General features: G+C 45.8%; 1 protein-coding gene across 8 annotated transcripts in view; it reads right to left on the bottom strand.

Moving 5' to 3' along the window:
* Window positions 1-25,232, bottom strand: part of ATP2B4 (ATPase plasma membrane Ca2+ transporting 4) — a 104,421-nt gene that overhangs the window by 19,470 nt on the left and 59,719 nt on the right. For 4 of the 8 annotated variants that reach the window (XR_009536739.1, XM_060129054.1, XM_060129019.1 and 1 more), the window contains 13 exons: window positions 23,940-24,101; window positions 20,963-21,177; window positions 20,404-20,646; window positions 19,423-19,664; window positions 18,208-18,439; window positions 17,086-17,265; window positions 16,048-16,135; window positions 15,283-15,389; window positions 10,563-10,754; window positions 9,894-10,107; window positions 8,120-8,331; window positions 7,013-7,120; window positions 4,854-5,030 (listed from right to left, as the gene is read on the bottom strand). Coding sequence is in view for 7 of the 8 variants with exons in the window: in XM_060129054.1 (XP_059985037.1) it covers window positions 4,854-5,030; window positions 7,013-7,120; window positions 8,120-8,331; window positions 9,894-10,107; window positions 10,563-10,754; window positions 15,283-15,389; window positions 16,048-16,135; window positions 17,086-17,265; window positions 18,208-18,439; window positions 19,423-19,664; window positions 20,404-20,646; window positions 20,963-21,177; window positions 23,940-24,101 (2,372 nt within the window). In the remaining variant the exon portion in view is untranslated. Of the gene's footprint in view, window positions 1-996; window positions 1,178-2,753; window positions 3,130-4,853; window positions 5,031-6,253; window positions 6,877-7,012; window positions 7,121-8,119; window positions 8,332-9,893; window positions 10,108-10,562; window positions 10,755-15,282; window positions 15,390-16,047; window positions 16,136-17,085; window positions 17,266-18,207; window positions 18,440-19,422; window positions 19,665-20,403; window positions 20,647-20,962; window positions 21,178-23,939; window positions 24,102-25,232 lie in introns of those variants that run through there. The other 4 variants (XM_060129072.1, XM_060129041.1, XM_060129033.1 and 1 more) reach the window with 4 other exon arrangements.

The following is a 25,232-nucleotide window of genomic DNA, read 5'->3' as shown; positions in this document are numbered from 1 at the left end:
CACAACAGTGAGAGGCCCGCGTACCGCAAAAAAAAAAAAAAAAAAAAAAGAATATGCCTCTAGAAAGACAACAGATAAGCTAAGTCTGATCAACCTACACACTCACAGTCAAGTGAACCACAGATAGTGCAATTGTTTTTTCTTTATCCCCCATCCCAGGGTTACGGGAGTGGGGGAGGAAGAAACAGACTCAAACACTCAGATATTTGAAGCCCAGAGTATACTTAACACAGAGAGACTCCTTCCCCACCAAATACCTTAATAGCATTATCAGCAAAGAGCCTTCCATTTCCTCTCTGTGTCCCACTTGGGGAAGGTAAAAAGATCAGGAATAGGAAGGCATAAGCATTAGCAAGAATCCAATAATCTACCAATAATCCACCAGATCTTAGGTTGAGCCTTCACAGCTTTCCGGCTAATAGGCTGGCTGAGAAAGGGGTTCCTCAAACTTTACATGCAAAATAAGATATGAAGTGCTGGCTATAAGTAAAACAAACTAGAGGAAAGGAGAAGGGAAAAAAAAAAGTTTGCTCTTCGGAAATTCCTAAAAGAAAACAAAAGACTTCCTGAGTCTTCATTCGGCTTACCCTTACCCCTAACCTTAGGAGACAGAGTTGAGACTCAAAGGAGCAGAAGGAGAGAAGAGGAACAACATATTCAAATACAGCAACAAACAAAGTAAAGTAAAACAAACAAACAAACAAAACTCAAGGAAGGACCAGGCAATGCAGAGGAACAATCAGAACACAGGATTACTGTCTTTAAAATGGTTACGGTTTTAAGAGCTTTTCAACATAAAAAAATAAAATAAAATTAAATAAAATGGCACACAGCCCGGTTTTGGAGTGGAATTTTTGCCCCGCTTTTCTTCCCTTAAGTCAAAGATCAAAGGGAAAAACCAAAAGGAAAAGATAACCACAGCTGGTTAAAGTGAATGCTACGTGCTCTCTTGTGGTCATTTTAGCAAATCATGCATCATAATAGACTATCACTCACTGCCCAGAGTAGGAGATGAAACAGCAGCAGCAACAGAAGTGGTGGGGGGAGATTTGACTGGTGCAACTGTTACATAGGATGAGCTAGGAACATGTTTTACATCAAGGTGTTGACCCATGGTCTGGCGCTTTAGGACTCCCTTAAAAGAGGCTCCCGTCTGGAATGTGTTAATTACGTCGATCTGCAAAGAATCAGAAAGTGAGACAGCTTTGCTCCACAGTCAGAAAGAAGTGAAGAAAGAGGAAGGGAGGGTCCAAGAGGGTTAGGGAGGGGTTGGAAAGAGCTGGGAAAAAGGGACAGGAGACGGAAAGCAAGAGAGAGAGTCCCTTACACACAAGACAATGGTGAAGAGAAGGGGGAAAAACATTAATTGCACATCACACTTCATTTAAGGAACAGTTTGCCATGGAGTCTAAATACCCAGCCAGAATCCAGTCTTCTCTTCCCTTTTAGCCTACGATGGATATTTTAGGTGTGCTGGTATCCAAAAGTATCTAAAAATTTAAATGGACTTTCCCACTCATGATTCCTGACAGAGAGTGACAGCTTATTCACTGTCTTATGCTCTGACCTGTACTTTCTTTTTTTTTTTGACCTGCACTCTTAAAAAAATAAGGCATGCAATTTAAGATAGTAGGCAAAGTGTATATATTACTGAATTTTGAGGCTCAGGAACCTCTAAACCAATTAAATTGACTACCTATTTTTGCAGATTTTCCAGGAAAACAACTCATGTGTTTAAACAGAGGCGTGTAGTAATCCATACACAGGTGCCATGGTGGAAAGGCTCCTGGACCATGAGTTGCTGGGCTCACCCTCTTCTGGGTTCTTCTCTGAGACTCCCTGTCCTTGGGCAGAAGTGGATAAGGCCCCTGAAAGTGGAGCTCAGGAACCCAGTGGCCAGGCTCTGTGGAGAGAATGCCACTGGCAGCATTCGCGCACTGGAGATCCTGAGAGGCTGGCACAAGTGCAGATGAGAACTCAGCAGTTAGACGGGGTGGGGGGAGGAAGAGTTGGCTGGCGGTGGTGGCAGCAGCTGCAAGTCTAGCCCCATACAAGTTGTCTCTGGTTTTCAGTGAGCTACTCCTCAGAGACTGAGGCAATGAATGCCATTTGTTTTCCAACAGCGGTCTTGATCTAGGGCCTCAGTCAAACCTACCATCCTCATCCCTGACCTCTGCCTGACCAAGGACCAGCTGACCAGGAATGTAGGAAAGGTGCTGATTTCACTCATCTAACTTTACTTCCCCAGGTGAGAAGGTGGGAAAGCAGGTACCTTGTGAGTCAGACAGTTGTTCTTACTTATAAAGCTTCCTGAGAAGCCATGAAATGTTTAGGGTTAGTTTCTGGACTCAGACCAAGTTTGAGCTAAAATACCACTCTTCATCACATGATACGGTTTTCAGTTCCAGGGGACCGAGGAGCCTGATGCTGTAAGAGGAAAAGGTCTGCACGTGGGGAGGGTTCAGCCACACGGAAGAAGGGGCTGGAGAGTCACCTTCCTCAGTGCTTATTAGGGTCACAAGGTCCCAACCTCCACAATGAAACTGGCCCCCAGATTTAGCTTCCCAAGATTCTAGACCTCAAGTTTCCCAATCTTCTGCTTTCTAGTGCTTCTAGCTCTCCCAAAGCTAAAGGGACCAGGATGGGACAATAGCCTGGCAACACTTCCCACCCATAAGTGTTGCAAGAACGACAACAAGGAACAACAATCGGATGGCAGGGAATTTCATTAGAACCCAGCTGAGGTGAAGAGCTGATGCCAGGAGAGAGCTTTAGGATCCAGGATGCAGGTTAGCACAGTCATCTGCTTATGGAGTCAGGTGGGATGGCATAGATATGCTCATCATGGCATCTTTAACAGGTTGCCTTTGCTGCCTAAGTTTAGGCTTTAATGTCATTCTGGTCCAACTGCCTTTTGCTCCAACAGAGAAAGGTAGTATACCTAAAGCTATGTAGACAGCGAAACCAGAGAGGTATATAGTCGAGGGAATGGAAATTGGTAGTGGAGGGGAAGGAAGATCCATGAATCTCAGCCCCGGGAAAGAAGACTGGGAAGGAGCCAGGAGACACTGGAACGAGGGCATTCTGGCTAGGAAAAAAATTACATAGTAGAAGAGGAGGCAGACGATCCTGAAGGGAAGAAAAGCAGACAGGTTATTCTGAAAAGAGCAGACCTACAGGGAAGCACCGAGGCCTTAGAGACATGAGCCAAAGATGCCAAGTTCTCTGGGCACGTGAGGCCCTTGCCCGTGATGGACTTGGCAGCCTGGAGGGTGGGGTGCGTGTGGAAACTCTGGACATGCTGAGGTAGTGTTTGCGGGTCCCATGCGGATTTCCCTCTCCGGGAAGGGGAACTCAAGAGGAGCCCCAGTGTGCTTCCCTCCCTAGCCCTGCTTTCCCATTTGCATCTGTTGTTTTGTCTATAGGAGACCAATGCCCAGCTGCTACAGTAGTCCTCCCTTATCCGTGGGGGATACGTTCCAAGACCCGCAGTGGATGCTTGAAGCTGCAGATAGTGCTGAGCCCTGTATATACTATGTTTTCTCCTAGAGTAATGGGTGGGTAGCTTATACAGCGAGGATGTGATAGGCAATGGGATGACTTATGTCCAGGGCAGGACAGAGTGGGGGACGTGAGATTTCATCAGCTACTCAGAACGGCATGCAATTTAAAACTTATGAGTTATTTATTACTGGAATTTTTCATTTAATACTTTCAGACTGTGGTTGACCACGGGTAACTAAAACCAAGGAAAGCAAAGCCACGGATAAGCGAGGGACTATTGTATTTAGCTTAGACTTTTCATTTCACCTCTTCCCTAGGAAGTGGTGGGCTCCACTAGGGAGCTTTTGAAACCATCTGCAAGGCTAATTTCAGAGAGTGAAATTTACTTCTGGGATCTCTAGCCAATTAGCAAAGAGGGACAGGCCTGTTCTCTGGTGAACACCTTTGAGAACTTGGGGATTTACAATTTCTTGAGATGGGAAATCTCAGGACTAACACAATAGAGGTATGTGGGGTAAGAACAGGGAAAGTGATAGGATTATCAATGTCTAGACCAGCCCATTTACCCAGGAGAAGGTAGTTACAGTTGCTGCACGGGAAGTGGGGGAAAAAAGTTACTGTAGGGCTATAGGAGGGGACTTAATAGCAGCAGGAGCAGCTTCTATCCCATTTTAGAAATTGCAGGAAGGGAAAAGGTTTGAAGAAATTACAGCTTCTTGCTTTCTGGGAAGCAAGTCTGAATCCTGTAAAAGATACTCAGGCACTGAGAGACTATTATCATTTATATACACTTAGCCATCAGATTCCCCATCATGGCCTTAAATTTTGAGTGGGGAAGACATAAGAGAGCGAGTTTCTTTTACAAAGATCAATCCAGATAACATCTACATTCCCCTAATAGCAGCTTGAGGATATACAGTAAATGTCTGCTGGGGATGCTGGCATAGAGATATTGTCTAAATCCTACCCTCTGCAGGGTCAGGAAAGACTCTGAACATTTCCCACCCTGAGGTTAGGCCTAGCGCTTACAAGAGACCTTATGTGGGAAGATGGCCCACCCGACAGAGGGTGGGAAGTGGGCTTCAGACGAACCCAAAGCTAGAGGATGATGCTAGCAGTTAGTGTCCCGTGTTCTCGGCCCCCCATGATCACTCTCCTCTCAGAGGAGCCCATACCACTGCCTCTGCCTGTCTGTCCTGAAGCAAGGGAGCTCGGGCTGCCCTCCAGTGAGAGGGCCTTAGGAAGGGGAGAGACGTTGGCCAGCAAGAACTGCTGCCCTCCCAACACCTCCCAAGAAAGATGGGGGAGATTCCTTCTCCCAGGGCGAGGACAGGCCACTATCACAGTACCTGAGTCTGGATACGGTTCAGGCCCCGGAACCAGAGGATCTGGCCTCGGCGCAGCTCCATCTCTGCATGGTCAATCTCGTCCAGCCCCTCAGCATCCTTGGTGATCTCCTCTTTGGTGGTGCCATGCCCAGCCTCCTTTAGGAACTTCAGGGATTGGGTAGGTATTGTGGAGATGACCTGAGAACAGGTGCAGCAAAAGGGTAGACACCAGAATCAGGGCGAGAAGAGCTGTCTCTCAACTTTATGGGTCAGGCCCTTGGGTAGGTCACTCTTTGCCCTATAAACCTTCCCGCTGGGAAAAGTGCCAACCCATTCAGGCAAGCGTTTGCCAAGTGCCTACCAGCTGTCAGGCCCTCAGGAAGATTTTCTGTACTTGTGGACGTACAAAGGAGAACTTATATTCTAGTATTTGACCAGCCATCTGCCTTGTTATATACTTCATTCTCTTCCTCCTGTCTCAGTTCTTTCTTTGCATTTTGCTATCTGTCTCTTAAAGGAAGTAGAACCATAATGCATGATACACAGTAGGAAGAGACAGAGACAAGGACCTGGGAGAAAACAAGTCTGGAGACAGGATGGTCAAAATGTATGTGTATGGGCAAGGGGAAAAGAAGGGTGTTGGAGGGGAATGACCCTCTTCTTAGTTACCATATGCTAAGTAATTCCTCTTTTATAAAACTATAGTGAGAGGATACTAAAAGTTTTCTTGGGCTTGGGGTGAGGAACTGGGCGGGATAGCCCATAGAAGGGACATATGAGTATTATCAGAAGACATGGAGCAGTAGGCTGGGGCTTGCAATTCAAAATAAATCACTCTATAAGCTGTCAGTCAGTTCTCCTTTACAAATAAGACAAGGGCTCAGCTGGGAAAGGGGGACTGTGTGAGCAGTCCAACATGGAGTCAAGTGTTTGAAGTGGAAAGAATGTCCACGTTCTGCTTTTAGATGTTAGAAGGAGCTGTTGTGATACAGAAGGAAGGCTGTTGTTACCTGGCCTCAAGGCCACATGGCCACATGTGAGACTAGACCCAGGTGAGAGTTTCAAACAGTACGTGAAATCATCAAGCTCCGCCCCAGTGTAGAAGCGCTTTAGGGACCCACTGGTAAATAACTTCAGCAAACAGAGCAGGGTGGAAGGACTTGTGTTAGGAACGGGGATAGGGATTAATCAGGGAGGCATCTAGGAGCTATGAAAGAAACAACTAGCAGGTCTATGGGGGAAAGCGTGCAGCCCTAGGGAGGGATCTTTGGGGCCAGTTAGAGCAAAGCCTCCATTACCCAGGTGGCTGGGCACCAATCAGTAGAGACCTGGGGTCTGCAAGCAGAGGTAAAGGCCAGGCCAGAGCTGAGGATGAGAGGGACTCGCAAAGTGGTATTAGGGAAGGAATGAAACTCTTATCAAACCTGATTATATTATTATAATATTAATAGCTAACATTTATTGAGTACTTACAGGGTACTAGACATTGTTCTAAGTCATTTCTGTATTGAAACTGATTTGCTGATTAACAATGATTCACAATGATCCTGTTATCCGGAGTTGAGGAAACTGAGGCAGAGTTGCTAATAAACTTGCTCACTATGATGCAGCTTGTAAAAAGAAGAACCGGGATTCAAACCTAGATGGTCGGTTCCAAAGTCTGTGCTTTGAACCATACGCTATACTGCTTCTCTAGAGACCTTGTGAGTCTGGATTTATCTTAGATGACAGTCAGGCAACCATCCTGGATAAGGCAATGGTGAGAAACAGAAGAGGCAAGGGAGCCCTACATTATGACAGCACAGCAGCTCACGGCCAGACTGCAGCTTCATTGAAGACATATGCTTTGCAAACTCTTCTACTTCTAAGACCCTTAATTTTTTTTTTTAGCAAAATTCCATTGAAAATTTCCACTTCCGTCTCAGAGAAGCTAAGGGATTTGTCTGTCTCCAGGCATGATTAGAGAAGAGATCAGAAGCCTCTGAAGTGGTGGGCACAGATCATTCTGCTTTGGGTTCCTATAAGATGGAAAGAACTTGAAAACCTGGTGGTAGAGAGAAGAGGGAAGGATATGAAGGCGAGGAGCTGGGCGTCTCCACAGTTGCTCGTTCCATCTCATCTGGGGGGGGGGGGTGTCTGCCGGCCATGTGACTGCACGGGGAGGGTGAGCCCGTACTCACCTGGCCCCACAGCAATTCTCCAAAACCGATGAAGAGACACCAGAACCACTGGGACAGGGTGAGGTTCGTACAGCTGAAGGGTTTCCCCCCAAATTCCACAATGATAATCTAGAACAGAGAAAGAAGCAGCCCATCATTGGGAGGTAACAGGTAGCCAGCCCTCCAGTCAAGGCCATCAAAGCCACGTCAGCCCCCTACCCCAGGGTCCCTGTGGTGTGAACCCTGATCTGCTTGTTGGGGAAGGAGAAAGGAGAGATCCAGGTGGGGAGAAGGGAAAACAGACACAGTCTTTACAGAGCACTCTGATGGGGAGACAGATACAGCTACTATGAACACTATTAATGCAAAGGCTGGGGGAGCAAGGGTAGCTGGAGGCTTCTTGTGACTAAAGCCAGTAGGTGACAAAGAGAAGGCACAGTGATGGAGAAGAGGAATTTAGGAGCGGGACAAATAAGAGTGAGGCAGGAGCTCTTTTGTTACAGGGCAGGCTCCTAATCTCTTGTATTGGCAGATGTCTTAGTGTACCTCTGACTGGGGCAAGAAGGAAGGGGCTCAATCCTTTCACCACCAGGGCAGCCATGCCCTTGACCCCACTTCCCACAGAAGGAGCCCACGTCAGGCTTATCTGTCAACTACATATGGCAGCATTCCATGTCTTCTCTTTTTCTCTGAATTGCATACCATTTTCTACCATGAGCCCTTTCTGAACAAAGGGGCAAGGAGGGACAGGGAGAGATCCCATATAGCACTTGCATGCACATTTCAAGTATGCTGGCAGGAGGCATGGAAAGGGGTTAGAAGACAGTGATCTTCCTCCTGGTCACTATGTGAAATTGCTGTGTTTTAGAAAGATAAGGAAAGGATTCCACTAATTTTATTTTATTCGCTACCAACATGCTGCCTTGCACTGGAGCACTTGACACAGCAGGATCCAATTCTAGAGCAATGAGCAAACGGAAGCATTTGGGAACCCCAAAGTGTTCAACCCACAGCCTGAGTCCCCATCACTCCCTCACTCCTTTCCCCGGGTGCTCAGGGAATCCTGGCCCCCAGCTTCTGGCCTTTATCGTCCCAGACCTCCTATCCCAGCTCCAGCTAGAATCCCACCTGGCTGACGAATGTGCCCAAGACCACAGAGCAGAAGATGAGGTTGCGGAAGATGCCCGAAAAGACATTCCTCTCTCCATGGATCTTGCGGGAGTTGATTTCATTGAAGAGCTGCATCAGCACGAAGGTGTTGAAAATAATGGTGTAGTGTTGGCTGGGTGGTGAATGCAGAGGTGCTCTCCTCCCACTATCAATGTCAAAGAACTTCTCACCTAGTTGGGAGAAGGGATGCATCGGAGGATAAGTATGCTCTCAAGGAGGGTTCAGGTTGAGTCAGAACACTTGAGTATGGCCTCACTGGTTGCTTATGACTGGTGTCCATTCTAACTGGTCAGTATCCGAACCACAACAGTCACCAAATATTTTCAGTGTTAGCTCTGGTCTCAACATCACTTTTTTTTTTTTTAAATAAATTTTATTTATTTATTTTTGGATGTGTTGGGTCTCTGTTGTTGTGCCTGGGCCTTCTCTAGTTGCATTGAGCAGGGGCTACGTTTCATTGTGGTCTATGGGCTTCTCATTGTGGTGGCTTCTCTTGTTGCGGAGCACACGTTCTAGGCATGCGGGCTTCAGTAGTTGTGGCGCATGGGCTCAGTAGTTGTGGTTTGCAGGCTAAGAGCACAGGCTCAGTAGCTGTGGCACATGGGCTTAGGTGCTCTGCGGCATGTGGGATCTTCTTGGACCAGGGCTCGAACCCGTGTCCCCTGCATTGGCAGGCGGATTCCTCACCACTGTGCCACCAGGGAAGCCCCTTTTTAAAATATTTTTGGCTGTGCCATGTAACATGTGGGATCCTAGTTCCCCGACCAGGGATCGAACCCGTGCCCCCTGTATTAGAAGGCGGATTCTTACCCACTGGACCACCAGGGAACTCCCTCAACATTTCTGACCCTCTCTCTCAGCTTGCTCCATCACTATTTGCCTTCTCGTAGTGCTGCATTGTGGTAGAACTATGTGCACGAGAGTCTGGCAGACATAGGTCTGAATCTTCGTGCCACTATTTACTCAATATGTGACTTAAGCTTCAGTTTTATGATCTAAGAAAAAGGTAACATAAAGCCACCCTTTGGAGATTCTTTTTTTTTTTTACATCTTTATTGGAGTATAATTGCTTTACAATGGTGTGTTAGTTTCTGCTTTATAACAAAGTGAAACAGTTATACATATACATATGTTCCCATATCTCTTCCCTCTTGCGTCTCCCTCCCTCCCACCCTCCCTATCCCACCCCTCTAGGTGGTCACAAAGCACCGAGCTGATCTCCGTGTGCTATGTGGCTGCTTCCCACTAGCTATCTACCTTACGTTTGGTAGTGTATATATGTCCATGCCACTCTCTCACTTTGTCACAGCTTACCCTTCCCCCTCCCCATATCCTCAAGTCCATTCTCTAGTAGGTCTGCTTCTTTATTCCTGTCTTACCCCTAGGTTCTTCATGACATTTTTTTTTCTTAGATTCCATATATATGTGTTAGCATAGGGTATTTGTCTTTCTCTTTCTGACTTACTTCACTCTGTATGACAGACTCTAGGCCCATCCTCCTCACTACAAATAACTCACTTTCATTTCTTTTTACGGAGATTCTTAAAAGGAGTAATAAAATGGCACAATGCACCACGTAGCGGGAACAGAGGATGCGCTCAGTAAGCGAAGCTGCTATAATTCCCGTCTTGTGCTCAGCTTGCTCCCTGCTACTTTCTTTCCTTGGGCTGCTCTCTGCCCCCATCTCCCTCTAGCACTCCAAATGCCGCCACCCACCCCCGCCTTGGCTCACCGGCAAAGACAAGGAAAAAGATGACGGTGAGCTGATAGACGGCGTGACCCAAGATGTTCTTCATCATAGTGCGTGAGATCAGAGGCTTATTTCGGCCATAGGGGCGACGCTTCAACAGAGAGTCTGTAGGAGGCTCTGTGGCCAGGGCCAATGAGGCAAAAGTGTCCATGATGAGATTAACCCACAACATCTGCACGGCTTTCAGTGGGGAATCCTGATGGGAAGAAGAACCACTCCTTTTAGCTTTCCTTGGAGACCACCCCCCACCTCACTCATCAGCCTCATCTTTGCCCTTGAAATGGCCTACCTCCTGCTATCCAGCATTTATTAGCTGAGTGACACTGAGAAACTTATTTAACCTCTTTGAGCCTTGGGTTCTTCACCTGTAAAATGGGGATAATACCTACTTTGCAAGGTTGTTTTTGAAGAACAGAGAAACTACATATAAGTGCTCATCACACTGGCTAACGTGTAAGTACTACATTAATGGTAGATAAATTATCATCATCCCACATGAGCAGATGGAGACCTAGTAGAGCTATTCCTGCCCCAACACCCCTTCGGAAACTCTGGTTCTTACTCCTCAGTCGACATACTGTACCCCGCACCCCCTGTTCCTTAGCCCCAGCCTCATCCCTCCCATCTCAGCTCACCCCACATTCCCTTCACCTGGGTGATACAGGCTCCAGTGAAGGCCACGATCACAGCCACCACGTTGACAGTGAGCTGGAACTGTAGGAACTTGGAGATGCTATCGTAGACGTTTCGTCCCCACATCACTGCCTTCACGATGCTGGTGAAGTTGTCATCTGTTAGGATGATGTCAGAGGCCTCCTTTGCCACATCCGTGCCTGCAATACCCTGAGGTAAGAAGGGGAAGGAAAACAGTGAGGAACTGGACAAAATTCATGCACATTCTGAACTCATATCTTGACCTCCAAGAAGCTTCAGAACTCAGCATAAACACTAGAGGGCACACTAGCCACACAAATCCTACAGACTAAACCACCATATTTTGAGCGGTCTTCTCTCCCAAAAAGAAAATGAAGGGAAAATGTGTCACTGTCACTCTGTGGGAAAGGGGACTGGGCCATGATGCCTCCACCTTACTCCTGAACTCAGACTGGAAATTACAGTTATCTCTGATATTCCTTTCTCCCGTCCCTCCTACTTCCCCACCTTAGAAAATAATTAGAAGATAGAGAAAAAGTCCTATCTGTTCTACCTCTAAATTTTAAAATTTCTTTTGCCACTGCCAATATTTAATTTAAATCCTTATCTCTCCCGCACCTTGAAGTTACTCTACATTTTTTCCCAGGAGGAGTAGTCTGGCAGTACAGTTCAGATGTCCTGTCCTTATTCAAAATCCTGTCACTGGGGAACCACCAAAGGTTTCTAAATAGAAAGATCAGTGGTTGAAAGCAGTGTTTTAGAAACAGTAAACTTTCTAGTCTGGTAGTCAAAGCCCTCAACAAGTGAACTCTGGTTCATTTTCCAACCTGCTATATCTTTCTGCTCAAAACCTACTGCTTTATTCACAATTCCCTGAATCTCTCATTTACTTCTAGAGTCCAGTCTTCTACTTACACCCTTTTCTCCAAGCCTGGAACATCCTCTTTCCCCATCTATTTAAATCCTATCTGTCCTTAAGGTTCTATTCAATTAATTAAGCCCTGCTTGCTTGGCAAAGCTGTCCCTTACATCCCCAGCCTATTCTTCTATTCCATGTCTTACAACCCCTGTAACCTACAGAGGGGCTTGTTTGTGAATCTGACCTGCACTAGTAGATTATTTGTACCATTTACCTGGCAGTATTATTTTCCTATCCAGATTGCAACAAATGAATATCTGTTAGATAGACTATACAATTAAATTTCCCCATCAAAAAGTTCTCTAACACATGCACACAATGCTGTACCATGCACTGTAAAGAGAAAGGACGGAAAGAAAGAAAGAAAGAGTATCTTTATATATGTACTACTGCAGAATAATCTCTAAGTTAGGTTGTTAAATTAAAAGAAGCAAGGTGGAAAAAAGAGTATATAGTGTGTATATAGATAGATATAGATAAGTATCACTTATCTAAGAGAGTGGGATATAAATACACTACACATTTGATTGTATTTTAAAGGAGCAAACAGAAAGATAAACCAAAAATCAAAGAAGTAAGTTATCTGTGGGATTAAGATGGAGGCAACAGCGTGGAGGTGATAGGGATAGAAGCTAGACTTCTATGAATAGACCTTGTTGGTATATTTTACTTTAGAATTATGTAACTACTTTATACAAGTATAAAACAAAATTAAGTTTAAAATAAGCAATCTCAAAAATGGAAGAAAAAAAACCCCATGATATAAATGAACTGGTATAACCAGTTGGTAGCACAACCATACCAAGGGAAAAGTTCCAAATGACTTTTTGAAAAACACAGTAACTTGATGTTAGGATATACCTACAGGATAAAAAGAACTACAAGAAAAATCTTTAACTGTTTTTAGTAGAGTAATTGTATTATTATTGCTATTTTGAGACTATTACATATATTTTAGGATAAAGCAAATAATAATTATGTTAAGCCATTAGGAATCAAACTTTTCAGCTTAAGCGATAAATATAAAATCAGGGGAGTAAAATAGGAAGTTAGAGTTCTAGAAATCTAAATTTGAATTGGAAATGCCAATATGGATTCATGAAGTATTTATCTTTAAAACAAAGAAACACAAAAGCAAAAAGAGACATAAAAGACATATTTCCTAGCTTTGTCCACTGAAAAGTTCTAGAAACAATAATTTACTAAGAAGTAAGGAACATCCTGACATTCAGATTGTGTTCTCTAAATATCATTTCTCACTGAAATGAAGCAGAACTCCTTTGAGAAGTGGATGATTCTAGATCTAGGACAAGAAATATGCATGATGAATCTGGAACATCTTATCATGCAAGAGACCAAGAAAGCTATTAAAGACAACTGAGGTTGTACCCAAAGGACTTAGCAGTGTTGAAGAGGTTAATGATGGGTCAGTATAAACATCAGAATAATAATAAGGGCAATGGATCAAAACATATCACATATACTTAAAACCATGAGCTCATAATGATATTTAAAAAAAACAGACAATTAACTTTTAGTAGTTTAGTAAGTTTAAAAAGTGAACAACTCATTGGTCACCTTTGGAGGATCCTAAAAAGTCAACTCATTATTTTGAAAACTGGTTAATAAAGGGAGAAAAAATCAAGCATTTAACCTGTCTTTCATGTAGGAAGTGAACCTCACAGTAACCAAATAATCGACGAGGGCAAATTTCTTTTTACAGAAGTATTCAAGTTAATAAATAAAGAAAATCAGAACATTGTCATTTTGCAACCCCTAATGAAAGATGGGATGTAGAATCTGATTGCTCATAGAACTAAGTACTAGTTTATAGGAAATACAAGGGCTGAAAGAACAGGTTAAAGGACACTATAGGGATACAATCAACAAAATCCCTGCCATGGGATATTCTATGTAGAAAAACAACCTTATTCCTTCAAAACTAAGTAGCTAGAAAAAAAGATGGAAAGGGATTGTGCAGAAAAGAGTTACATAGCAGGCCTGAGACTGCTTTCTTGAGAATGTTCTGTTTGCAAGGTTGGCCCTCGGCTAGCACCTGGAAACTTGGCTCTCAGTCAATAATTAACTGAAAATTAATTAGTGATTCACTGTGCCTAGACTGTGCCCAAACATATGGTTTCCACTGAAAACCTACTTCCTTCTGGAAGTCTGGAATCTTAGCACATGCTAGGCAGAAGGTGCCTATACGACCAACCCCAATAAAAACCTACGACACCAAGTCTCTGGTGGGTTTCTCTGGGCAGAAACATCACACGTATTGCTGCATTTTCATTGCTGGGGGAAGAAGGTGCTCTTTGTGACCCCTCATGGGAGGAAGAGATCATAAGGGACCCTGCGTGTGGATTCCAGACTCTACCTGTGACTTTCTGCCTTACTAGATTCTTACTATACCAATGGACTAAACCTGAACCATGAGTACAGCTGTATGCTGAGTCCCCTGAGTCCTTCCAGTGAATGCACAAAAGGGTGGTCTTGGTGACCCCTGACACATAGATCCTACAGGGTCAGTGGCTGCTGAACTTTATGATGTGTCAGAGTCACCCAGAGGGACTGTTAAAACATGGACTGCTGGGCCCCAACTCCAAGCTTTCTGATTCAGTAGATCTGGAGTGAGGCTTGAGAATCTGCATTTCTGTAGGTTTCCAGGTAGAGTTGGAAGGAAGAGCACACTTCAGGACATACTGTTATAGATTAATAGATTCAAGAGATATATCAACCAATTGCAACGTATGGATCTTGTTTGCATTCTGATTTAGAAAAATAATCTATTAAAACAACATTTATGAAGCATTTGGGGAAATGTGAACACTGACTAGATATCTAATGATAGTAAAGAATCAATTTTGTTGTGAGACAATGGTACTATGATTCTTTTAGATATTTTATTGATACATATATATTTTCCAGAGACACATACTGGATGAAATGACATAATATCTTGGATATGCTTCAGAGTAATTCAGGTGTAGATGGGGAAATGTGTATGTGTGGGCCAAGATTGGCCAAGTGTTGATATTTGATGCTGGGTGACAGATACATGAGGATTCAATAAACTATTCTATTTTTGTATATTCTTGAAATTTCCTAGAGTAAAAACTTTTTAAATTTATCTTTTGGCTAAAGAGAGCACCCTAAAGACAGATTTCTTCTTGAATCTTCTTCCACTTCTTAAAAATCACCAACAGTTCAATGTGTATGGGAAGCTTACAATCATAAGTTACTTGAGTGTGAGAATGTACTTTGCAATCCGGGGACTTCTAAATGTCCCTGAGCATTTGAATCAATAAGTGTACCTGTTCAGAAAATCCAAACACTTCTGGGACCCAGCTCAGATGCTACTGAATCAAGATAGCCGACTGTGGAACCTTGGAATATATGATTTTAAATGAACTTTCCAAGTGACTCTGATGCTCCGGGCCTCACAAGTGAAAAGCAGAGTGACGAACAGTGCTAACTATAGAGTGCACATTTTCCATATAGAATGTGAATTTTCCATAGTGTGCCTAGGCAGACAATACCATCATGTCCATGGGCAAGTTTCAGTTGGTCTTGCTTTGCTGGGTAATGATACCTCATGATTTCCCTGCCTTCATACTTGATGGGTCCCTCATTATACATATTATTATTGGCCAGGTAGGGAGGCGAGATGGAGTTAGAGAAAGAGTACAAAGGGGGATGTGAAGGTACGGGAAGCAGCAGGTTACCAGAAGCCTGTCCTGGCTTCCCACTGGAGGAGGCAGCTTGCAGCAGAGAGACACACTATGCTGAGCTGCTTACCATGGCAAAACCAACATCTGCTTTCTTCAGAGCCGGCCCATCATTTGTGCCATCCCCAGTGACAGCCACCACCTGCCGCTGTTCCCCAACAGTGCTGTCGATGATGCCTGGGAAAAACAGACACACTACAGTGAGTTCCACATGTGCCATCTGAGGCCATTTCCCCATGAAAGGCAGTTTTATGGTCTTCCTCTCCGGTCCCTGCCACCACCTCCCTTTCTACGCTCTTTCCTTCTTTTTTTCCCAATGCTAGAGGTTCTGTAGCGTCACCTGATGGCAGTAAATTGTTTCACGGGTAGCACTCTAAGCTAAGAAAGTCTGACCTTGTCGAATATCCTGTCCGGTGCCCCAAGGCAGCTATTATGTGGTAGAAAAAGCACTGGATGATTTGAAGGCAGAGACCCAGGGATTGAATGGTAACACTTCCACTTACCAGTTGGGCAATTTGGATAGGTTACTTGTTGTCTCAGCCTCAAACTTCCTTATTTGCAAAATGGGACTAGCTTAACCTGTACTGTCTAATTCACAGTACTATCAACAAACAAGATAGGATAGTGTTTAAAAACAACTTTATTATATTATATATCTTATACTCACCAGGGACTCAGATGTTTGCTAAACTGTATGTTCTTCCCATGAGCGGGGAAGCTCTCCTAGGACCTCCCTACTCAGGACAGGAGAGTTGCTTTGGTTGATGGCTCTGATCTGTGTTCATCCCCGCCTGCCTTCCTCTATCCTAGGTACCTCCTCAGGAACCAGCCTCACCTTTCACCAGTGTGTGCTTGTCAGTGGGGGAGGATCGCGCCAGCACCCGGAGCTTAGGCCAGATCTTGTCCAGCTTTTCTTGCTCTACCTGCCAACACCAGACCACACCTGGGTCAGTCAAGCTCAGAACAGCCATCTGGGAAAATCTTACTTCTTTACCCACGCTGAGCTTCTGGGAGAACTGGTATTCCATGGCCCCCGGGGGAGTGTTATCCTGGCCTCCAGTGGAGGTGAAGCAGCCAACTCAGGCTCCAGGGCAGATTCACGGATGGTGACCATTCAGGCCCCGCTTGTCTTCTTTTTCCTGCCAATTCCCTACCTGGGAGCCAATTCCGTATTTCTTTTTTTTTTTTTTTTTTTTTTTTTGCGGTACGCGGGCCTCTCACCGCTGTGGCCTCTCCCGTTGCGGAGCACAGGCACCGGACGCGCAGGCTCAGTGGCCATGGCTCACGGGCCCAGCCACTCCGCGGCATGTGGGATCTTCCCGGACCGGGGCACGAACCTGTGTCCCCTGCGTCGGCAGGCGGACTGTCAACCAGTGCGCCACCAGGGAAGCCCCAATTCCGCATTTCTTAGACCCTTGACAGAGGTGGGCCAGGGTTAGCTGTTGGCTCAGGTGGCTAAAGTAGTGCTTCTGAGGTCTTAGGTTCAATATCTACATTGACCTAATGTAGCTCTGGCCTGCTCCACACCCAGACCATGTCCTCCTACCAACCTGTGCCACTGTCAGTCACAAGGCAGTGACATAGGAGGGGTGAGGTAGAAGGAAATCAGTACAGAATCATCCCACAATTGAAAAAAATGGAAAGACATGAAAGGTTAGTGACACTGTCTCAAAAGATGGCTTGTGAATGAAGATAGTGAGAAGAAAAAAATCCAGTTTTACTGTCTGAACAGCTTTGGTAAAAGGGACATCTCACTATGAATAGATTTTAGTTTAAAAACCACCCACTTCCTCCCACCTGTCCCAGATGCCTTACACGTGAACCAGCCCTCGCCTAATAAAGGAGGCCCTGATTCCTCCCACCCAAGACCCACCTCTCCCTTCTCGTTTCGGATGAGTCGGTTGAATTCTTTGCCCTCCAAGCACAGAAAGTCATCCCCAGGTGTCACAATGCCACATTTGGTGGCGATGGCCCGGGCTGTGTTGATGTTGTCACCTGTCACCATTCTGACAGTAATACCAGCTCGTTTGCATTTGGCAATAGCTTCCGGCACCTGTGGAGAGTGAGGCAAGAGGAATGGAGGAGGTGGGGGTGGCGAGGCCTGGTAGGCTGTTCCTGTTCAGTTGTCCCCTCATGGTGGACAGCGGAGAGGCACCCTGGAAGCAGAACCATGGGGCGTGGGCTAAGTCTGGTCATTTTTATATCGCTTGGTGCCACCTTGCTTCTGTCCTATCCATGATACTCACATTTGAATTTGCCTTATTGTGTCATGAGTTGAAGGGGAAATTTGCTTCAGGAGCCGGGTGTGAAAGCTTACTCTCCCACTCACAATCTAGATTTCTTAGCAGGGCACGCCTGGCCTTTTGAGATTTTGCCACTGCCTTCCTTTCTAGCAGAAGTTTTAACCACCTTCCACCCCCCTGGCACATACTCCAACAATACCAATTCTTTTAAGTTTCCCAAATGCACGACACACTGTCATGCCTCTGGGTCTTGATGGTTGATAGTCCATTGGTCTGAACTTCTTAGAAGCAGAGACTTTTTCAATGCCCTACAATTGAGAGTGGTGCTTAGCTATTCTAGGGGTGCTCAACAAGAATGTGTTGCTTGAAAGAAGGTGGCTAGACACAAAGCTGGTGTTCCAGTTAATTCCATCTCCTGACGATTCTTGAGTACCAAACAATAATCCCAGTAAAACCTATGCTTCTTACCCCTCAGACAGCATGAACCGTAGGAATGCCACTTTCTATGAGTTCAGTACTCTACAGCAGTTCTGTGAAGCAGGAAGCACAGACACATCTATCCCAGCAAATGAGAAACAGTTAGGAAACTTGCCTAAGTTTCCTAAGTTACAACTAGAAATGGAGCTAGTACCCCAGTTCCTGCAACTCCTGGGTGGCCTCGCATTAGGTCACACTGGGCCGGCGCATGGGCCGGGGCCACTGTAAGACTTCCATTCATGTTTCCTAGCCCTTTTTTCAAGTCAAAGCCTCACCTCTGGGCGCACAGGATCCTCAATGCCCACCACTGCAATACAGGTCAGTTCAGTGAGGATTTCGCTCTCATTGTCCCATGGGGGCTCTCCGTCATTGAAATCCCGATAAGCTATGCAGATAGTCCGGAGTCCCTCACTGGCCATGGGCTCGATGACGGTGCGGACCATCTCATCTCGGTCCTTATTCTTGAACGGCACTGCTTCTCCTTTCTTGTCCAGGATTCGATTACACCTGGTGGGGCACACAGTCAGAAAGCAGCATCCCCCCATGTGCTTGCATGGTCATTTACAGACATTCTGGCCACTCGGCATTACTCCTAAAGACACTGTCGTGTGGCCATAAATCTCCACTCATAACCCAAAGCTGAGCCCCTTTTTCCAAGGTGGGGTGGCCAGTAGGTGGGTAACGTCTAGGTGGGCAGAGCATTTGATTCTCCCATGTTGTCTGCTCCTACTCTTATGTGGATACGATATCAAGGGTCATTTGTGGATTGCCTGCTCCTTTGAGCTTCACAAAGGTAGAGACACTTTCTCAATCCTCAGTATCTAGAGTGCTCAGTGCAGAGGGTGTTCTCAACAAGAACGTGTCACTCGAAAGGGGGTGGCTCAAGCCAAGCTGGGGCACCAAGCTACTGGCCCTATATCCACGTAGGTGATCCACGTAGGTCACCTTTTAATGACCTATGGATCATCTAGCCACTTTGATTATGCAACTTCATGTGATCAGAATTGAGAATAAAAAGGAAAAGGGAACGCAGAACTAACATTTCTAGTATCAATACTTGCTATGTGCAAGGCATTTTACATACATTTAATCACTTAATCAGAGTAACCCTGTGAGATGGGTGGGTATTATTATCTCTTTTCAGAATAGGAAATGGAAGTTTGGATTGCCTAGGTCTGAACCGTGGCTGTGCCACTAAGAGCTGTATCACTTCCAGCAAGTTACTGAACTTCCCAGCACCTCTGAATTCTCATCCGTAAAACAGGGATAATGACAGCATCTACCTCGCTGAGCTGTGAAGAGTAAGTACAGTATCCAAAGTACTTAACAGCAAGGCTTGGCCTGAACCAAGCTCAGATGTTAGTCATGATGTCACCGCCTGGAAGGAGGGTTCACTCATCATCCAGGTGGATTCAGTGTGAGGCCTGGCACCCTGACCTCCCTGAGGGGAGGATCCTGCAGGGAGGAAGAAGCGGGGGAGGGGCGCTCACTTGCGCAAGATGATCTCAGAAGCACCCTTGCTGTACATGCGGTAGCCACTGCGGGGCTTCTCGATGACGGTGCTCATGGACTTGCGCACCGAGTTGAAGGTGTACACCTTGTAGAGCTTCTCCTCGGGCACCTCACTGCGCACGGCGTGGTAATCCTGCTTCAGGTCCGTGACGAAGCCCAGCAGGGCGCACTCGGTCTTGTTGCCCACCTGCCGCGGCAGGCCGCCCTCCTTCTCCGGAGGCTGAGAGGAAAAACACACGTGGGAGTGTTGGATGAGGTGCCGAAGCTGGGGAGAGAACCTAGGAAGGGAAGGACTCCGCTCGAGGCTTTCACACATGTACCCAGGGCCCGTGGGGGTGCCGACTGTGGTCCCTGAGCCACCCAGGGCTTGGGGATTTTTTAGTTGCCCTGGGAGTGGTGCTGGTGTCTCACCCTGTGTGGGTCTTATTCTAACACTCTCTCTTAGTTTCTAGAAACTGAGTAATTTACTCCTGACCAGCATGAGGTCTCTTTTTATTTATTTATTTTTATTATTTTAAGATTTTTTGACGTGGACCATTTTTAAAGTCTTTATTGAATTTGTTACAATATTGCTTCTGTTTTTTGTTTCGGTTTTTGGGCCCCGAGGCATGTGGGAGGGATCTTAGCTCCCCGACCAGGGATCGAACACACACCCCCTTCATTGGAAGGCGAAGTCTTGACCAGTGGACTGCCAGAGAAGTCCCAAGTTCTTTTTAGACATACTACCTTTACCTGGCGATTGGAGGTCATTTCATAGCCATAGATTCCTACCTGCCTCCCCCTTGCCCTCCCATCCCCCAATCTACTCCCATGGATTATTTCCTAGTTTCACCCCAAACATGTTCACTGGGGAGTGGGAAATGGGATGTGGGATGGCAATTCAGGCAGAATAAACAAGAGAAAATGAATGGTTCCCTCCACCTACCCATTTTAAGTGTCCTGGCAAAGGAAACGCTTACCAGAACCTTGGAGGTGTAGGCACTGTTGATAGAAATACCATTGACAAGAAGGTCCAGGACCTTGGGCACAAGGACATCAGGGCTTGGGATTTGATGGTAACGGGTTTCTCCGATATAAGCCTGCACCACAGTCATGCGGTTCATGGTCAATGTGCCTGTCTTATCGGAGCAGATGGCCGTGGCATTGCCCATTGTTTCACAAGCATCCAAGTGCCGTACCAGGTTATTGTCTTTCATCATTTTCTACAAAGGAGAAGAGAAAAGACTTCCCAAATACAGGTCAAAGGCCACTTCCTAGCCAGCATCTCTCCACATTTCATTCTCTGGTCCCACACAAAAATGCAGGATACCATTTTTGTAAATACTCTTAAGATTCTACTGGATTACTTAAATGTTGATGCAACTGATCCAGATGGTCCTTCCAAAGTGCCAGTGGCTTCTGCTCCTGAAGGCATCACCCAGAGTTTATGAAGACAGAGTGGCCCATCCCAGAGGCTACACGGTACCCTCCCCTCTGGTCTCTGCTCTGAAAGAAGACACAGTTTCATTCCAGTCTCACCTTCACAGAGTAAGCCAGTGAAATGGTGACTGCCAGTGGCAGCCCCTCTGGCACAGCCACCACCAGCACAGTGATGCCAATGATGAAGAACTTGACAAAGTACTGGACGTAGATGGGAGTACACTCAGCCAGCCATGGTTTGCGCTGGATCACAAAGTTGTCGATCACAAAGTACAGAATCAGGATGAGAACTGTGATTGCAGACATGATCAGACCTGTCCAGGAAACAAGTCAAATGAACCCAGGCTTCAGGGTATTCCTAGGGCCCTAGCCAGAGATGGGTGGCATAAATTGTAGCCTTTGCTATCCATTTTTAAAATGACTCTCTAAGTCATACCCAAAGCCCCTATCCATTATCTGGCGCTTGTACATTACAGTGTAGGGGAGAGAGGTGGCTTTGCATCCTAAAGACAGGGGTGCTATTCTCAGCACTGCACTAACTTGACTTGTGGCTTCTGACTGGTCTTGACCCTCTCTGGGCCTATTTCCTCATTCATAAATAAGAGGATTGGTCTAGTTTTCTAAAATAGCATTCTATGCTTCTATCTCAGACCTACTCTCTTCCTACAAATCATAATGTAGTGACTATAGGTGCCTATTTCCTAGTAGTTTATCAATTTTAACTTCTTCCCTAGTAGCCTGAGAATGTCAGGCAATTCACAACTTGTTCACAGTGTTGCCCCTATGGTGTTAGCACATCACCTACATAACTAACCCTTAGAGCGGTGCTTCCCAACCTTTCTCCTGACATGGCACAGACAGAAGATGACAATAATAACAACTATTAATATAGTGCTTACTATGAGTCAGGCAAGCACGTCACAGGTATTAACTCATTTAATCCTCACAACGATCCTGTGAGATGTTACTATTATCATCCCCTTTTCTGTGTCTCTCTAAGGCACAGAGAGGTCTTGGTATAGCACACTGGAGGCGGACCGACCATCCTGGTTTGCCTGCGACTGAGCAGTTTCCTGGGCTGTGGGACTTTCCGTGCTAAAACTGAGAAAGTGTCAAGCAAACTGGGATAGTCGGTCATCCTACATATCCTACAATGGAAGAATCTGCTCAAGATCAGAAAACAACTGGTCTAGGGGTTCCAACTGCCTTGGGTGCTGCCTGGCTGCTCTGAGGGCATCTGTATCTACCTGTGGCACAATATCTGGGAAAAGTTCCACTTCAAATCATAGTTTGATTTGTGTCTTTGCTTTGCCTGAGGGTCCAGTGATTCAGAGGGATCAGAACAAGGCTACAGGTGATTGTATCATTGAAAGCATATTCTTTTGTACTTTGCTTCATCAGGGTCAGCCCTAAGAGGTGAGGCAAGCAAGGCACCTAGGCTGCAAAATTTAAGAAGGCGTTCACTGTCAGGGTGGTGCCAGGCACCTCACTTGCTTCCCCCTGGTCCTTGGTCTAGATGATGTGTGAAATGAATAAACAGAGGAGACCAGTGGCTAGCCCTCAGGTGGCTTGTCCTCCCTAAAGAATAAGCTAGGGATTAGGAGCACAACAGTAGGATCTGTTTAATGCTTCAAACCCGTGTGCCAGGCTCAGCAATTTGATTCCACACTTGCAATTTATCTCATCTGTGTACTGTGTTTTTCTTTTTAAAAATTAATTAATTGATTTTTGGCCGCATTGGGTCTTAGTTGCTGCGCGCAGGCTTTCTCTAGTTGCGGCGAGCAGGGGCTACTCTTTGTTGCGGTGTGCGGGCTTCTCATTGCGGTGGCTTCCCTTGCTGCGGAGCACAGGGCTCTAGGTGCGCGGACTTCAGTAGTTGTGGCACAAGGGCTCTAGAGCGCAGGCTCAGTAGTTGTGGCGCACGGGCTTAGTTGCTCTGCGGCATGTGGGATCTTCCCGGACCAGGGCTTGAACCCGTGTCCCCTGCATTGGCAGGCGGATTCTTAACCAGTGCGCCACCAGGGAAGTCCCTCATGTGTGTATTGTTTATATGCAAGAGACTTCATGGTGGTCAAAATTAGCTAGGTACTAGAACTGGATGAATAGGCCAGACTGACACTCTATAAAACTCTCTGTGGTGCTTAAAACGTTCTCTATTTGCACTGTCCAATATGGCAGCCAGTAGCCACATGTGGTTATTGACCAACTGAAATAGGTTAATGTGACTGAGGAGCTGAATGTTTAACTATATCTAATTCTCATTAATTTCATTAATTTTCATTAATTTAAACGGAAACAGCCACACATGGCTAGTGGCTGCAGTAGTGGACAGCATAGATTCTCGCTATTCAATGTGTGCTTAGCAGAGCAGCAAGCACTGCCATCGCCTGGGGGATGGTTAGAAACGCAGAATCTCAGGCCCCACACAGAAACGTACTGTAGTAAACAGAGAGGTGAGGTCAGCAAATAAACAGTGGAAAAAGACTAGTTTAAGGGATATGTGCGCTGAAGGAGCGATCTTCCTTTGTTGCTTCCTCTAAATCCCCCGCCCCACCCCACCACTGAAAGAAGGCAGGAGAGAGGAGAGTGCAGAGGCGAGCGATGGAGAAGCTGCTTCCTCTCACAATGCACAGGAGTGCCTTTACTGACCTCTGCTCTGCAAAGCGCCTCTTTAATCACTGTCTTCCTTTTCCCTCCAGTCCTTATTCTGAACTGATTGCTCTATGCCTGGCCATTCCTATGCTAGGGAATTGCCCTCAGCAAACAACAGCCTTCTCTACCGTTAAGGAATTTACAAGCCAACACACAAGCAGGTGAGTAGCTATTGAAGTCTTCCTTCTTGCTAATGTAAATCTCCCATTTGTTTGCGCCTTTAACCCTAACACACAGGAAAACATCTCTCTCTGCAAAAGCTAAACAGTCGCAGAGAGAGACACAGCTACCTGGACTGCACTAGCCACTTGGAATTTTCAGCTTCTTTCTGCCAGACCTGGCTGGTGTAGAAAGAAGGCAAGCAAAGTAGCGAGGATCCAGAATAGCACTGATAAACAAACCAAGAAAGCTCCACCCTACTCACCAGCTTTCCCAATCTGTACAGCCAAGCGCGTCAGCTTGCCCTGCAGCACCGACTTCTCCTTTTTGGGCAGCTTGGCTGCCTTCTTCTCCTTTTCCTCATTGTCGATCCCCTCCTGGCTGTTGAGTGGCTGGATTTCCAAGGCCACTCCATCCTGAGTCTTTGCTAGGGTGTACACACAAATAGGACAGGTAAGCAGGCAAGGTAGTAGCACTGAGTAGCAGGCAAGTGGAAACTAACAAATCCTTCTGTCTTATTCCTGGAATATACCTTGGACCCCTGACATCAGATCTGACCACCCTCACCCCATGCCAGACAGGGAACTTGACTCTGACCCTCTATTAGGGCTTTTGGAATGATATCTTAACAACTGGAGGTGAAATATGGTGCTTTTAGGGTATGGATTTCCACTTCAGTGGCAGCTTCCTGGCACTACCTCAGAGTCCCAAGCCAGGTTTATTCCAGCAAAAGGATTAGTCATGCCACTAAGTGCTATTACCAACAACCATCCTTCCCAGAATTCAGTGCTTAATATAGTGAATCTTTACTGCAGAAAGGGGCTGAAGGGGAAGGCTGGTAGATATTCCTAGAGCATAAGGGTCCTAGTCGGCTCTTTGAAAACTTCATCTCTCTCTCACTATATCTATATCTAATCTATATCTATATCTATATCTATATCTATATCGACTGTCAAGGAAGAAACACGGACCCCAGACACAGGGTATTTTCCAGTTCCCTCTCGTATTAGTTGAACGATAGGGGAAGGAAATCTCTTTTCTCCCCTGTCTGATGAAGGTAGGGAGGTACGGAGTGGGACCTAGGGGAAAAGGGAAGAAGCTGGTGTGAGGGACTCCCTGGAATGAGAGAAAGCCAGGATAAAGACAGACATATAAATCCACTTTGCTTTAAAAAGAAGAGTTAAAGAAATCTAAAATTAAAGAATTATTTCTGTGGAGCCCTGGTTCTCCGACATGATGCCTTTATTTCTAAAAACTACTATGATGTGCGTTACAAAAGGAAAAAATCTCTAGAAGCTGTCTCAAGAGAGCAGTTCTTGCTGGTTCCTGGCACCCCTCCAATTTCACCCCTGCAGAGCTCGACTCCTTTGGTTAGATGCCCTTCCTGAGATACTGTCTCTGCTGTCAGACTCACAAACAAGACAGAGACAGGATGTAAACACAGCCACCAAAAAAGCAACACACATCAGATTAGGAGGAAGAAAACAGACTGTGGAGAGAACAAAGAAAGAGGTGGGGAGCGAGGTCACGGAGAAAGGGCTCTCTCCACCCCCGAGAA

This window comes from Lagenorhynchus albirostris, chromosome 2 (assembly GCF_949774975.1).
Source record: "Lagenorhynchus albirostris chromosome 2, mLagAlb1.1, whole genome shotgun sequence".
NCBI classification, from domain to species: Eukaryota; Metazoa; Chordata; class Mammalia; order Artiodactyla; family Delphinidae; genus Lagenorhynchus; species Lagenorhynchus albirostris.
Note: the sequence above shows the minus strand (reverse complement) of the source record. Positions and strands in the feature narration are given on the sequence as shown.